Genomic DNA, 12,982 nt, shown 5'->3' with positions numbered 1-12,982 from the left:
AATGACTCGAGAGATTTAAAATCATTCGCGGTAACCCCAGGGGCCTATCTGCAAACGCGGCCTGCAAATATCTCGTGACCACCCCCCGGGTCCAGGAGCCCCGCCGGCGGTGGGGCCCGGGCGTCAGCGACTCCGCCGCGGTGGGGCCCGGGCCCGCGTGGCACCGGTGGACTCTCCTTCTCCTCGCGTGGTCCGTCCGGACCGCCCCCTTTTAAAACCTCTCACCCGGGCCGTGCTCAGACGCCACCGCCGCGTCCCGTCCCCGTCCCGTCCCGTCCCCGGAGGAGGAGAAGATCCGAGCAGCCCACCATGGCGACCCGCTCCCCCGCGGCCTGGATCCCGCTGCTGCTCGCGCTCGCGCTCGCGCTGTCGGCGCGGGCGGAGGAGGCGCCCGCGGCGGCGGCGGCGGAGGGGGAGGCCGTGCTCACCCTCGACGTCGACACCTTCGACGAGGCCGTCGCCAAGCACCCCTTCATGGTCGTCGAGTTCTACGCCCCCTGGTGAGTGCCTGTGCCCTCCCGCCTCCCGCCCGGTTCGCTCGTGGGGTCGCGGCGGGTAGATCTCGCGCTGGGGGGTCGCGAGGGTCCAGCGTGCCTGGATCGGGGGCTCCGCCGCGGTGGGTTTATGTCCGGGGGTTCAGATGCGCGAGCTGGGGAGCCTCGTGGCGCGCTCGGGGCTCCGGTTTTGGGTGTGATGCGTGGGTTTGGGGCCGCGGCCAGCGCCGATTTGGTCGCTGGCTTCGCGTGATTTGTTTTGTTGGAGTTCCAGTTCCACACTCGGATGAGTAGTGATAGATAGTTTCCGTGGATTTCTAATTTGATTCGGGCCGTCGATGGTTTATAGGGGAATACGCATCAGGGGTTTTGGTCGGGGTTTTCTGCGTTTGGTGGGGTTTATTTGACGTTTGGGAGCCTTTTTGTGATGGGTCGCGCGCTTGCAACCTTGCTGATGTGCTGCTGCCTCCGTGTGTTTTCTGCTGGGGCGCACTTGCAAGTTGCAACTCCACTGATGCCATATTTTTTTGAGTGATTGCTGCTGCTGGGCATCCATGACCTCTGCTGATTTGTTCTGGTCGCAGTAGCTAATGTGGTCGAATCTAATTTGCAGGTGTGGACACTGCAAGGCACTCGCTCCAGAGGTAATGCTTCTGGATCCTGTGGCGACTTACCTGGAGGGTTATTTAGTGGTAGTTTCAGTTTCATATGATAAGCTGTGTTTTCTGCGGTGTTTCAGTATGAGAAGGCGGCACAGTCGCTCAGCAAGCACGACCCACCGATTGTTCTCGCTAAGGTCGATGCGAATGAGGACAAGAACAGGCCGCTTGCTACCAAGTACGAGGTCCAAGGGTTCCCGACCCTCAAGATCTTCAGGAACCAGGGCAAGAACATTCAGGAGTACAAGGGACCTAGGGAGGCTGAGGGCATCGTTGAGTACCTGAAGAAGCAGGTCGGCCCTGCTTCCAAGGAGATCAAGTCACCGGAAGATGCGGCATCCCTTATCGATGACAAGAAGATCTACATTGTAAGCTCCTAATTCAGTTTTGTCCAGATCTGTTTTTGATTTAGTGATGATCCGTATCATGACTTGTTTGCTCGAGTTGATGTTCTTGAGCTGATTACTGAGGTTGCAACTGTATAGGTTGGTGTCTTCACAGAATTCAGTGGCACTGAGTTTAGAAACTTCATGGAGGTTGCTGAGAAGCTGAGGTCTGACTATGACTTCGGCCACACTCTGCACGCCAACCACCTCCCACGTGGTGATGCTGCGGTGGAGAGGCCATTGGTTAGGCTGTTGAAGCCATTTGATGAGCTTGTTGTTGACAGCAAGGTTTTCCCCTAATTTCCTATTATGATTTGCAATAATCTTTTGTGGCACTCATGTATCCTACGCAGATGATTAAACATACTATATGTGTTACTATCATGTGTGAATTGTCACTAATGTCACATTGCTTCCACATTGTGCAGGATTTTGATGTTGCTGCACTGGAGAAGTTTATTGATGCTAGCAGCACCCCCCGTATTGTTACTTTTGACAAGAACCCTGATAACCACCCATACCTCTTGAAGTTCTTCCAAAGCTCAGCCCCCAAGGTAAGAAAATGAAACTTGTTCTCGAATTACCTTCAGTATTACTTCTGTCGGCACATTGTTGGTTAGATTGACCATATCTTGGTATTAGTTACTATCACTACTGGATATGTCCTCAGTTTGAGCCCAAGCTACCATGTCTGTATCCAGTTAGCTTTTAGCGTGCCGATGTTCTTTATTGAATCTATCATGGGCATATTGGAAGCATTCATTGCTCTTGTTGGATATGAAGTATCTAGTGCCATCAATGAACTTTTCAAATATATTCAACTGCTTAATCAATTTATGCTTTATTTTTAGTTATGACTTGACAATGCTTACTGATTGGAAAAGGCTGTTTACAGCGTTGCACAGTGGGTTTTATTTGTTGATTACTGACTAATTTCACTTTTCTGTGACTCCTAATGATTGGCAGGCTATGCTATTTTTGAACTTCTCCACTGGACCTTTTGACTCCTTCAAGTCTGCTTATGCTGCTGTTGCAGAGGAGTTCAAGGACAAGGAAATCAAGTTCCTCATTGGTGACATTGAAGCTGCCCAGGGTGCTTTCCAGGTTTGGCTCTCACTTCCCCTTTTCTCAGACTGATGCTGTCAATCAATACTGTAACCCTTCATGCTAACATTCAATTTGTTGGAATGACAGTACTTCGGTCTGAAAGAGGAGCAGGCACCCCTTATCCTCATCCAGGATGGTGACTCCAAGAAGTTCTTGAAGGATCACATTGAGGCTGACCAGATTGTCTCTTGGTTGAAGGAATACTTTGTAAGTATTGCTTTGAACTTTAATGCACTCTTGTGATATTTTGTTTGATTTCATATGATTTTAGATCTCATTGATCCGTTTTATTTGTAGGATGGCAAGTTGTCACCGTTCAAGAAGTCTGAGCCTATTCCAGAGGTCAACAACGAGCCTGTTAAGGTTGTTGTGGCTGACAGCCTGCACGATGTGGTGTTCAAGTCTGGCAAAAATGGTATGCATCCTGATTAATCTTTATTTTTTTCATCAGTTAGGGATTATTTCTGGTAGGCATACTTTGCACAGAAATATGCTTAGCATGAAGTTCTTGTCTTTATCCCTGTGATGAAGGTCTATGATAAGCTTGAAAGCCCCTTGATATATCTATTTATGTTGCAGTTCTTATCGAGTTCTATGCCCCCTGGTGTGGACACTGCAAGAAGTTGGCGCCCATCTTGGAGGAGGCAGCCACCACACTTCAAAGTGATGAGGAAGTTGTGATTGCTAAGATGGTATGTTTCTTCCTGATGCATCTAGACCACTGTTCTCCAAGAATTCCTGCTACAAAATTGAACAAGTGTTAAACTCAATCCTGTTTCCAGGATGCCACTGTGAACGACGTGCCCAGCGAGTTTGACGTCCAGGGCTACCCAACCATGTACTTCGTGACCCCCGGCGGGAAGGTCACCTCCTACGATGCTGGCAGGACGGCTGATGAGATCATCGACTTCATCAAGAAGAACAAGGAGACGTCCGGCACGACCCCGGCGTCCAAGAAGGCAGCGGAGGCAGCCCCGGCCTCCGAACCCGTGAAGGACGAGCTGTAAAACCCAACGCTCTGGGATGCTTGCGGCTGTGAGCATGGGAGAGGAGAGGGAAAACCTGGCGCCACTAACATGTTTGACAGCTCAAACGCCAGATTTTGCGAGGGTGAGAGAGGGGGGGGGGGGGGGGATCCGCGGTTCCCATGACGGATGATTCTGTACAATCACAGTACCTTTTAGTTGATTCTGAGAAGTGACAGTAGAAATACATGGATTGTGATCAGGCTGAATGAATAAATGGCGGTTCTGCCTTGCTGAAGCTGTGTTGCCTGCTTTCTTTAGCACGAACAACTGTGATGATGAATTGCCACTGGGTGATAGCAATGGCATGGGAGCGCGATGATCTGTTGATGCACGTTGTGGATTCCTCTTCTGCGCCTCTTACCGACGTGTAGCTTATAATTACCAATCATTGAGATTTTTAACAATCCAATTTTTATGTTGAAATAATCCTATGCTACTGACAAACAGATACAAATACAAAGTTTTAGGTAGAGAGAATTTTTATGTTGATTAATTTTTCTGGAGAAGTGAAAAAGTAGAAGCGACTGGAAATCAACGGGCTCGCTTTGCTTTCTGTCAACTTTTGTATCAAACTGAATTGCTGTCGCCAGGTCGTTGAGTGCGGGATCTGGAGAGTACAAGTACCAACACTCGCGCGTCCGTGCAAATTGTTCTGTAGCTGGGTGCCAAGATGAGGCCATTTGATGAGCTTTGGTGGCATCTGGCAGTAGTGAGTAGCTTTGGTGGCACTCATGCACATGCACTCCCTTACAGTTACAGGTAACCAAACATACTTTCCATGTTACTACAATGCAGGATTGTCACTAATGCCAGGTTGCTGCTACACTGTGCAGGATTTTGATGTCGCTGCTCCGGAGAACTTCATTGATGAAATAGAAAACAAAATTGTTCAAAGCATGCAGATCTGGAGCGCCCCATGTTTCAGTGGGAGGATTAGTTTTTCGCATGTATAACTAAATAGTCAGAGGCGAACCGGAAGCCAAGTGGTGGTTATCAAATGGTGACCTGTCGATATATCCAAATTTATTTCTCGAACACAAAGATATACTTTCTTTTCGTAGATATGTATGTATACAGATAATATCCGTATCTGAATGTGTAGACATAATTATAAATGTGGGTAACATGAAGTTTAGTCTTTTCTCTTGTTCCCTCTAATTCTTTCATCCTACCTGCCTGTTATTTTACTATTTGGCACACATACACTGTAGTGGTAAAATGTGGCCTTTTCATTGTCCAAAATCATCTTAAGTCACCAAGAAAAGGCTCTCCACCTCAAGGTAGACCATCAATCCATACATGTATGCTAGGTTTTGGTTGTAGACATTCACATGTTAATGTTGAAGGTCGGGATTTTCCTTAAATTTTTTTTAAAAAAAGTTTCAAGGTGAACGCGTGCACAACAGGAGATGGGGACACAGGGCTTTTGCAGTCCTTGTAACTTGCCGAGCTGGTGGGGCAAAGCTTAGCACGGCCATTGGACGCCTCTGACTTCTGAGCCCTTGTTGCCCTTGCCTGCAACTCTGAACCTCCTCCACGTCTCTGTTCCTCGCTGTTGCTGTCAGTGAACCTTGCCATCAAGCTCTGCATTTAACCTCCAAGTGGGGGGCATTTTTCCTGATTTATTTAAGGTTGGCGAATGTATCATTGGAAACAGAAATGAATGATCACTGTATGATAAAGACGCTTGCGATGACAGGACCGATTCTGAAGTTTCGATCACTACTAAATCCTTGGCACAACTGCCACACCAAAGTGCATCCATGGGGCCCCTCTCCGCGACAGCCCTACACTTTCACTACTCCCCTTCTCAAAATCCCAATCCATCCAACACAAAAAGGGCCCCATCCAAGCATATCCTTACAAGTCAATCCATTTCCTAATCAGTTGCCACGTCCACATCATCACCTGAACAGACGACCTGTCCAGACCCAAAACCCCAAAACCAAAGGCTGGTTTGGTTTTGTTGGTTGGTGAGTTTTGTCCAGACACCCAACCTCCTCTTGACAACCATGCATGCCAAAGACCAAGGAGCAAGCCCAAGCAAAGCAAGCTCTGTCAAATGTCAGGTTCATAGAATAGTATGCCAATCCTCTTGCTTCACTCATCAGCTTCCTTCCTCCCTCCCCCCTTTGAAATAATCTTCCCTACTCCTTCAAGAAACATACCACCCATTTGCAAAACATTGGTTTGATCGAATTGCCCTTGAATTTCAATTCCACACACATCATGTATGTTTAGCACACAAACACTTTCACACAAACAAGTGGGTATGGATTAAGCTTGCAAGCACTACTTGGATTTGGTTAGTTTGTTTGGTTTTGGTTTCTTCCCATCCATGCATGGGCAATTGAGCGTGAGGATGAGGTGCCTCAGGCCGGGCGGTCGCCGGCGATGCCCGGTTCTTGGCGGCGACACGGCCGCCTTCTGCGCCTCGCTCATCGAGGGGCTGGCGCACCTGGAGAGCACGCTGGAGGTTGATCATGGCGGCGGCGGCGTCCTGAGCTCGGGGTCGGTGTCCATGCGGTGGTGCGTCGACGCCATGCTGCTGGTGAAGCGGATGCAGCGCGAGATGCTGGCCATCTTCCGGAAGGCCGACGTGCCGGCGGCCGGCGCCGTCTCCTCCCGCGGCGGAGGTGCTGCCGCCGGCGCCGGCGACTGGTTCGAGCACTACATGCAGGAGACCGCGGCGCTGCTCGACTTCTGCAACGCCTTCAAGGCCGCCGTGTCGCGGATGCACCGCTACTGCATGGTCGTCGACTTCGCCGCGCAGGTCGGCGGCGGCGCGGGCGCGGCTGCTGCCTCGCTCGTCGTCGAGAGCGCCGCCGCCGCCCCCCGCGCCGTGGAGGCGGGCGGCCAGCGGGCGTCATCGGCCGCCGCCGCCGCCCGCGATAAGATCGCGGAGGTGAAGGCGACGGTGGCCGAGGCGGAGCGCCTGGGGAGGACGATCATCTCCGGTGGTTCCGGCGGGGACGGCGGCGGCATGGTCGTCGTCACGCTCGTCGCCAAGATCACGACGTCCGTCCTGGCCATGTTCGTGCTCCAGGCGCTGGCCTCGCCGCCGGCCCAGCTCGGCGACGGCGCCGGCGTCCGGCCCACGCTAGCCGCCGCCGTCGACGTCCCGGAGCTGGAGCCGTGGTGCGAGTCGCTGTCACTGATCCACGCCCGGTTCCCGAGCCGGGCGACGGTCGCCGAGCACGAGAAGGTCGCCATGGTGGTCCGGGACCTAGTCAATGGCGGAACCGACGGCGGAGGCCACGGCTGTCAGCAAGAGGAGGCGGCGAGGGGGCATGTGGTGGAGCTGCTGAGAGCACGGTCAGGCGAGCTCAGGGAAGGGGTGGAGATGTTCGCCTGCGTTCTTGACGAAGTGTTTGATGAGGTGATCAGGGGCAGGAATGAGATGCTGGGGATCCTCAGAGACAAGGCTCTAACCTAATAGCAATGAGGTGAGTTTTAGATTAGCCTCTGGATCAATTGATGGATTAACCTTGTGTAGCTGGAAGATCTTCTGAAGTAATGTTGCTGGGTTCATGCTGGTTTCTGTCTGATCAGTTGGGTTTCTGTTTTGCAAATGGTGTAGAAATGTAATGAGTGGTGAGTATCGACACGTGTAATTGTGTATGTTAGATGTGCAGATGATTTTTTTTTCATTTCCCTATGGTTTGCAACTTGTATTAATGACAGTGTTGAACAAGAGAAAATTCTTTGTATGTACCCGCTGAATACTTGTAAAGTCCAATCTCGGGTCTACCGTCTAGTACATACAAAGGTTGTTATGGAGATAAAAAAAATACAGCAGTTTATTAGGGAGACAGAGAATTACAATGGTTATTATGCGAACTGAGTACCTATCAACAGTTATTTACTTATTTATTTAACATGTGTAAGGGTTGCAATTAGATATACATACATCGGCATGTTTCATATTTCACACATAAGGTTGTTCAATGAAAAGAGGTTCAGAGACCAAACATACACAGGAGGTGTGAAGATTTCACGAAATTAGGACAAAAATTGTGACTTGCTATCCTGGATGAAATTACATAGTGCAGTTTCCTGTCGTATTGTACATTTCAGTAAGACCACAGAGAATTATAGAAGAATCATGGTCTCACTAAACAGTCCTACAGTATACACCGTGCATGACCAATCTGGGAAGTCGATGCGCAAACATAACTTCTCCAGATTATCCAATGGACCATGTTTTCCGAAAGAATAAACAGAACTTTACGGAGAACAAGGAAACCAAACAACTAGAAACTCCTAGTCCACCTCTGTTAACTGCAAAAATTAAGGTGGGAACTGGCCTGCAGGATGGGAGTAACAATGGTTGGATCACTTGATTATATAAAGTATAAGCTCCTTGACAGGGGCATAATTCTCAAGATGGACAGCCTTGTGAATAGCCGAGCTGTAAAAAAAGTACAATCCCTGATCTCCATTTCTTCCGCCCCCATCAAGAAGGATGTGTCATCTTGTTAGTTGTGGACCACTGTGTCTCTCTTCTGACCGATGATGGAATAGCTTTGCTATTGATCGCCTCTCACAATCCTGAAAAGTCGTAGAATAACAAATTAATTTCTTGAACAAAATTCAAAATGATTGAGGCTTGTAATCGTCAAACTAGATATGATGGCCAACTGTACCCACCTTAAACATATTGAGGCGAAATGGTTTGTCAGGATTCATCCTTCGAAGTTTCAAGTATGTATATGCAAAGCTGAGCTGGTCCCGAGGTGTGAAGCGGTCAACCTCATTGTACCACAGGCAAGAGAATAAGTTGGACATTGGTGTGTGTTCCCTCACGATAAAAGAGCCTTCAGGGACATCTATAGCAAGTAAAAATCGTTAGGTCAGCAGAATTAAGACAGTAGTATTAACATAGCAGGTAATAGAGCATACAGCTTGGTAGCAGCTTGTTGGGATCCGATGGGTTGAACCTTGTCAGCCCATCTGCTTGGTAAAACTCAAACTGCTGATCAATTATTGTATGATTGAACTTGTTCAGCTTTTTGTTTTGTGCTACTTCTTCCCAAACACAGTGCCGATCATAGTGATTGGAAATAGCATATTCATAACAATGCCTCCAGAGAAAATACTCGAGGATAAGGATTGGGTCAGTTTGTAGTCGCAATTTGCTATCCAACCAGATTGAAAACCTGACGCAGCAATGTACTTAGAATTGTCAGAGGATGGTAAATAAGAAAACAAAAAAAATCAAATACCAAGCGAAAGTAATACGCAAATGATGCAAAACTGAGCAAAAACACCACATAACAGACCACAAATTATTAGTCTGAATGAGCACCCTAGTGTTTGTATAATGAGAATATACTTTTCGGATTCAAAATTACTAATGTTTTTTACAAAACATATAAAATTAACTTGTTTGCGTGTTACACCACAAATCTTATAGCACAACACAAATAAACATTCAAGGCTGCAAAAAATACCCTAGAATAAAATCAAGAAGATTTCTGAACAAAACCTGATGTACTTGGCTCAACTCAAGCCAGCATAAATATGTGTGGGAAAGAAAATAAAATTCTGTGACTCTAATTATAATGCAGGCACTATAACACACCAGAAACAAACATATATTATTGTATCTCGAAATGATGTCAACAGATTAGATAACAGCAAGTCAGCAACACTGACATAATTCAGCTGAAGAATTGAAGAAACCAAAACGTGTTACAATTTTAAGAAATTTGTTAGGCAAATAAACATGCGGAAACAAGGGATCAGGATGAGTTCCCCACTTGGGGCACCGGGACTTCATGCTGAATGAAGTGGGGTAGTCCCAGGACAGGCAAGGGTTTTAAAACACATCTGTATTAAAAAAACTTATAATAGACATAATAAATAACTGTGCTAAATAGGTTCAACAGCCAAAAGGATTGTTGGAGATTAAAACATTTGAAAAAAAAGTTGACAACTCCTATGCATGGCAAACCAGGGCAGGAACTATTATAGAGAAACTCACTCTTACCTCGATGTTGGGAAAAGCCTATGTGCCAAAAACTTTGGTATTTTCCCCACTCTCCGCATATCATTATAAGGCATATTCTTAATCAATATGATCTTCCATATACCAATGAAACCCATGCTGTCCATTTTCTGGCCTTCAGATTCTAAAGTTTGCAAAGTCACTTCATCCAAAAACATAGCAAAGCAAACTGTCTTCTTTGATAGACTTGTAATCTGCATAAATATATAGTAATATATTTCTTAGGGATGCAACAGAATTTTTAAAATTGTGAAATATAGACCAAAATAGCAACTAGTGGCGCATCTTAAAACTATATTAACACAAAGGAAATATCACACAGCTGTTTAACTTGCAGTTTATATAACTTGTCGTGGGAAAATTGAAATATATTATTTTTCCATCTTCCAGCAGCCCTAATAAAATGATTTTGATGGCAGATATGATCATTATGATATTTACAGGACTTTCAATAGGCCTGCTATCTCTGCTATGCATGTCTTTAGTATACATCTGAAAATAAACGGCAGTAAAAGTACTTTGTTTTTAAAGTTCCTGTAGTGCTAGAACCATGGAAATTGTAGTGAAGCTAGCTAGTTTCTATAACTTTCTTAGACAAGCCATATAAAATGATGATTTTTTGATGTGAATGTATGCTTAGTGCAAATTGATACAAGCTGCTGAGTGCAACATGTGCAGGACATAAGAAGCATAATAAATTTACTCAACAATTTACCATCCAGAAATATCATACCGTTTTGCCAAATGGAGTCCTCAATCGATCAGAATTTCCAAAGATGCAGGAAGAGACAGCAATGTGGCATTTGCTCATGTACTTTCGGTCATCATCTGATATATCAAAACCAGTGCTTGTACCATTCGGACCCTTAATGAAAGCACATTTCAACTGTTGGTCATGGGCTATGTACGACTCCTCTCTTTCTTGCAGACTCTGGTGTCCGGCAAATCTTGGTTCCCAATATTCTGATCCAACAGGTCTTTCTTCAGCATCTACATACTCCAAATTAAAAGTAGCAAATTTCTCATTTCTTGCAGGCTCCACCAGTTGAGCAGTGGAGTTCAGAAACTTCATTTCACATGTTGAGCCTGTTAAATTTATAAACAACTCATTACATTACCATCTAAATCAATATGCTGCTTGCTTCAGTCACAAAAAGTTTCCAAAACTTAATATCATCAGCTGTTTACAAATTGTTGTCAAACATTTGAGAATGGTGAGTAAAGTTATGTTGAAAAGTAGTTTCATAATGTAACATATTAGTTATACTTCATATATGTGAAGGTACATATTGGAGACCAAAACTGTCTTTTGTGACTGGATGGAGTGATCATTTTCCTTATCAGATGTAGTAATCATATTCATATTCATAAACCTCATCATGAATCTCACAATTATTGATATGGACTTGCATGAGATACTAAGGCAAACGCATCATGGCATTGCCCCCAACATGCTCATATAACACCAGTTTCATGCATGTAAATAGTTTGCAGGAGATGGTGAGCAGCAGAAAGTTAGTTTTTCACGCAGTTTTTAGGTATCCATATCCAACCGCACATCACGAATATGTTGTGACACCACAATACTAGTTGGCAGTCAAATCCCAGGGATTCAATGTTTGGGTCATGTTATTCTTTTTGCAAGATGTAGGTACAGCAGGCACATTCTTCATGCAGTCATGCTCTAAGATCTTGGTAGTAACCAGGTGCGGAAGCACCTGTTAGAGGATTCTTAAAGAAGAATGCATGTTTCTAAATAACTATAATCACCATACTAGTCACTACAGCAACAGGTGAATGTAAAAAGGTCTTAACATCGTTCACAACATAGACTTGCCAAAGAGCTACAGTAATATATTAGAACAAAAAGGAAAACACAAAAAGTTTTAAGTTATACTAAGCTAGTGCCTCATTGGAATAAACATGTCTAACAAGTAGAACTATAACATCAGGTTTCGAAATTGCAATTGCAGAGCTAAAGCACTTAGACTTCAAAGAGAGAAACAGCTCACCAGACTTCTTATGTTTCGATTTCTTCTTGGACCCATGTTTCTTATCGCTAGTTCCTGAAGCCTTCTTTTTGTCCATGCTACTAACATCATGGCTATCAACAACCCCAGCACCTGTTTCTGTGTGCCTCTCAATGGCGATATCATCCTTTTTCTCAGCACTTTCATGAACACCATCACCAAGCTTCCTCCCACCATCAGATGCGTGAAGGTGAGCATCCTCTAAATCATCCTGCGAATCAATGCCATCATCATACTCATCATCTGGATCAACCTCCTTCATCCCTGTTCCCGAAGCACCCATGGCTGCCGCCTCATACTGCTCCAACTCCTTCCTGCCCCCCTCATTGTACAAGGTACCTCCTTTCCCACCTTCAGACACATCCGGAACATCCTTTGCGCCACCGCTGGTTTCCAAAGTCAATCCTTTATCCTCAACACCTGCCTCGGCTGTCACACCTTTATCGCCGCTGCCGCCAGCATCGGCAGCAGTTCCACTTCCACCCGAGATCTTCTCCTTCTCGTCCTCTGTGTAGTCCTCGTCACGGCGGCGATCGTCTCTGTCCCAGTACCTGGAGTCCCGCGCGCTCCGACCACCCCCGCCGTGCCCGAACTTGAGCTCCTTCCAGCTATTGCTCTGGTTCCACTCCGGCAAGCTCTCCCCGGCGCCCGCACCTTCACTGATCTCTGCGGAATCACACAGACAGCAAGGCAACCAAGCGGAGAAAATTTACAAATCAAGCACGCGATGGTAGGTTCGTCAAAACGCGAAATTGGATCAAGAACGATAGCGCGGCACCGAATCGCGCCGCGGACGGACCCGAGGCGTGCCAAAGATGCCGTTTTTATTTAGGAGAAGCGGGGAAGAACGGGGCGAGCGCGCCAACCAACCTGCGGGGCCGCGCGAGATGCGGCGGGAGAGGAGGAACACGGCGGCGAGGAGGAGGAGCGCGGCTGCGACGGCGGCGGCCGCGGCCGACGAGCGACGGCGCGGCGCGGGCTTCCCGGGGCGGCGGATCCGGGAGGCGGGCTTGGAGGAGGCGTGGTGGGGCCGGTGCCAGTCGGGGAGCCCCTGGTGGTGGTGGCCGCCGCGGGAGTCGGAGGAGAAGCCGCCGCCGTACTGCTGCCTGTACTGCGCCATCAGAGGCCGCGGCGGGGCTCGTCGGCGGCCACCAGCACCATGAACGGCGGAGGGCAGAGGGAGGGGGGAACGGAAAGCGAGGGGCTTTCTTGTAATTCCGGCGGGGATTTGGTTGGGGGGAGTTGGTTATTTGCACGTGAGGATGGTG

At 47.2% G+C, this 12,982-nt stretch overlaps 3 protein-coding genes across 3 annotated transcripts; 2 read left to right on the top strand and 1 right to left on the bottom strand.

The window, feature by feature from the left end:
* The first annotated feature begins 208 nt into the window (after window positions 1-208).
* On the top strand, window positions 209-3,909 carry LOC120643884 (protein disulfide-isomerase). Its single transcript, XM_039920377.1, has 10 exons — window positions 209-500; window positions 1,108-1,138; window positions 1,234-1,521; window positions 1,639-1,827; window positions 1,968-2,093; window positions 2,506-2,643; window positions 2,734-2,853; window positions 2,944-3,061; window positions 3,226-3,338; window positions 3,429-3,909. Exons 1-10 carry the CDS (start codon window positions 310-312, stop codon window positions 3,651-3,653), a joined length of 1,539 nt encoding a protein of 512 aa, XP_039776311.1. The 5' UTR covers window positions 209-309; the 3' UTR covers window positions 3,654-3,909.
* Window positions 3,910-5,645: 1,736 nt separating this feature from the next.
* Window positions 5,646-7,484, top strand: LOC120643883. Its single transcript, XM_039920376.1, has one exon. The coding sequence runs from the start codon at window positions 6,013-6,015 to the stop codon at window positions 7,108-7,110; it is 1,098 nt and encodes a 365-aa protein (XP_039776310.1). The 5' UTR covers window positions 5,646-6,012; the 3' UTR covers window positions 7,111-7,484.
* A 174-nt stretch (window positions 7,485-7,658) lies between these two features.
* On the bottom strand, window positions 7,659-12,953 carry LOC120643882. Its single transcript, XM_039920375.1, has 7 exons — window positions 12,585-12,953; window positions 11,697-12,380; window positions 10,418-10,770; window positions 9,667-9,878; window positions 8,577-8,833; window positions 8,325-8,503; window positions 7,659-8,225 (listed from the first exon to the last, which is right to left on the bottom strand). Exons 1-7 carry the CDS (start codon window positions 12,832-12,834, stop codon window positions 8,145-8,147), a joined length of 2,016 nt encoding a protein of 671 aa, XP_039776309.1. The 5' UTR covers window positions 12,835-12,953; the 3' UTR covers window positions 7,659-8,144.
* Between the last annotated feature and the right edge of the window lie 29 nt (window positions 12,954-12,982).

Source organism: Panicum virgatum, chromosome 8K (genome assembly GCF_016808335.1).
Source record: "Panicum virgatum strain AP13 chromosome 8K, P.virgatum_v5, whole genome shotgun sequence".
In the NCBI taxonomy this organism is placed as follows: Eukaryota; Viridiplantae; Streptophyta; class Magnoliopsida; order Poales; family Poaceae; genus Panicum; species Panicum virgatum.
The sequence above is the reverse complement of the archived record's forward strand: the minus strand, read 5'-3'. Positions and strand labels throughout refer to the sequence as shown.

Excerpts from the sequence above, each read along its gene's own strand:
- LOC120643884 (XM_039920377.1), top strand. The coding sequence starts at position 310 with ATGGCGACCCGCTCCCCCGCGGCCTGGATCCCGCTGCTGCTCGCGCTC. Across the intron at positions 2,094-2,505 it reads TCCAAAGCTCAGCCCCCAAG|GCTATGCTATTTTTGAACTT; the intron begins GTAAGAAAATGA and ends AATGATTGGCAG. Across the intron at positions 2,644-2,733 it reads CTGCCCAGGGTGCTTTCCAG|TACTTCGGTCTGAAAGAGGA; the intron begins GTTTGGCTCTCA and ends TTGGAATGACAG.
- LOC120643883 (XM_039920376.1), top strand. The coding sequence starts at position 6,013 with ATGCATGGGCAATTGAGCGTGAGGATGAGGTGCCTCAGGCCGGGCGGT.
- LOC120643882 (XM_039920375.1), bottom strand. The coding sequence starts at position 12,834 with ATGGCGCAGTACAGGCAGCAGTACGGCGGCGGCTTCTCCTCCGACTCC. Across the intron at positions 8,834-9,666 it reads AGGCTTTTCCCAACATCGAG|GTTTTCAATCTGGTTGGATA; the intron begins GTAAGAGTGAGT and ends TTGCTGCGTCAG. Across the intron at positions 8,226-8,324 it reads TTCGCCTCAATATGTTTAAG|GATTGTGAGAGGCGATCAAT; the intron begins GTGGGTACAGTT and ends ACGACTTTTCAG.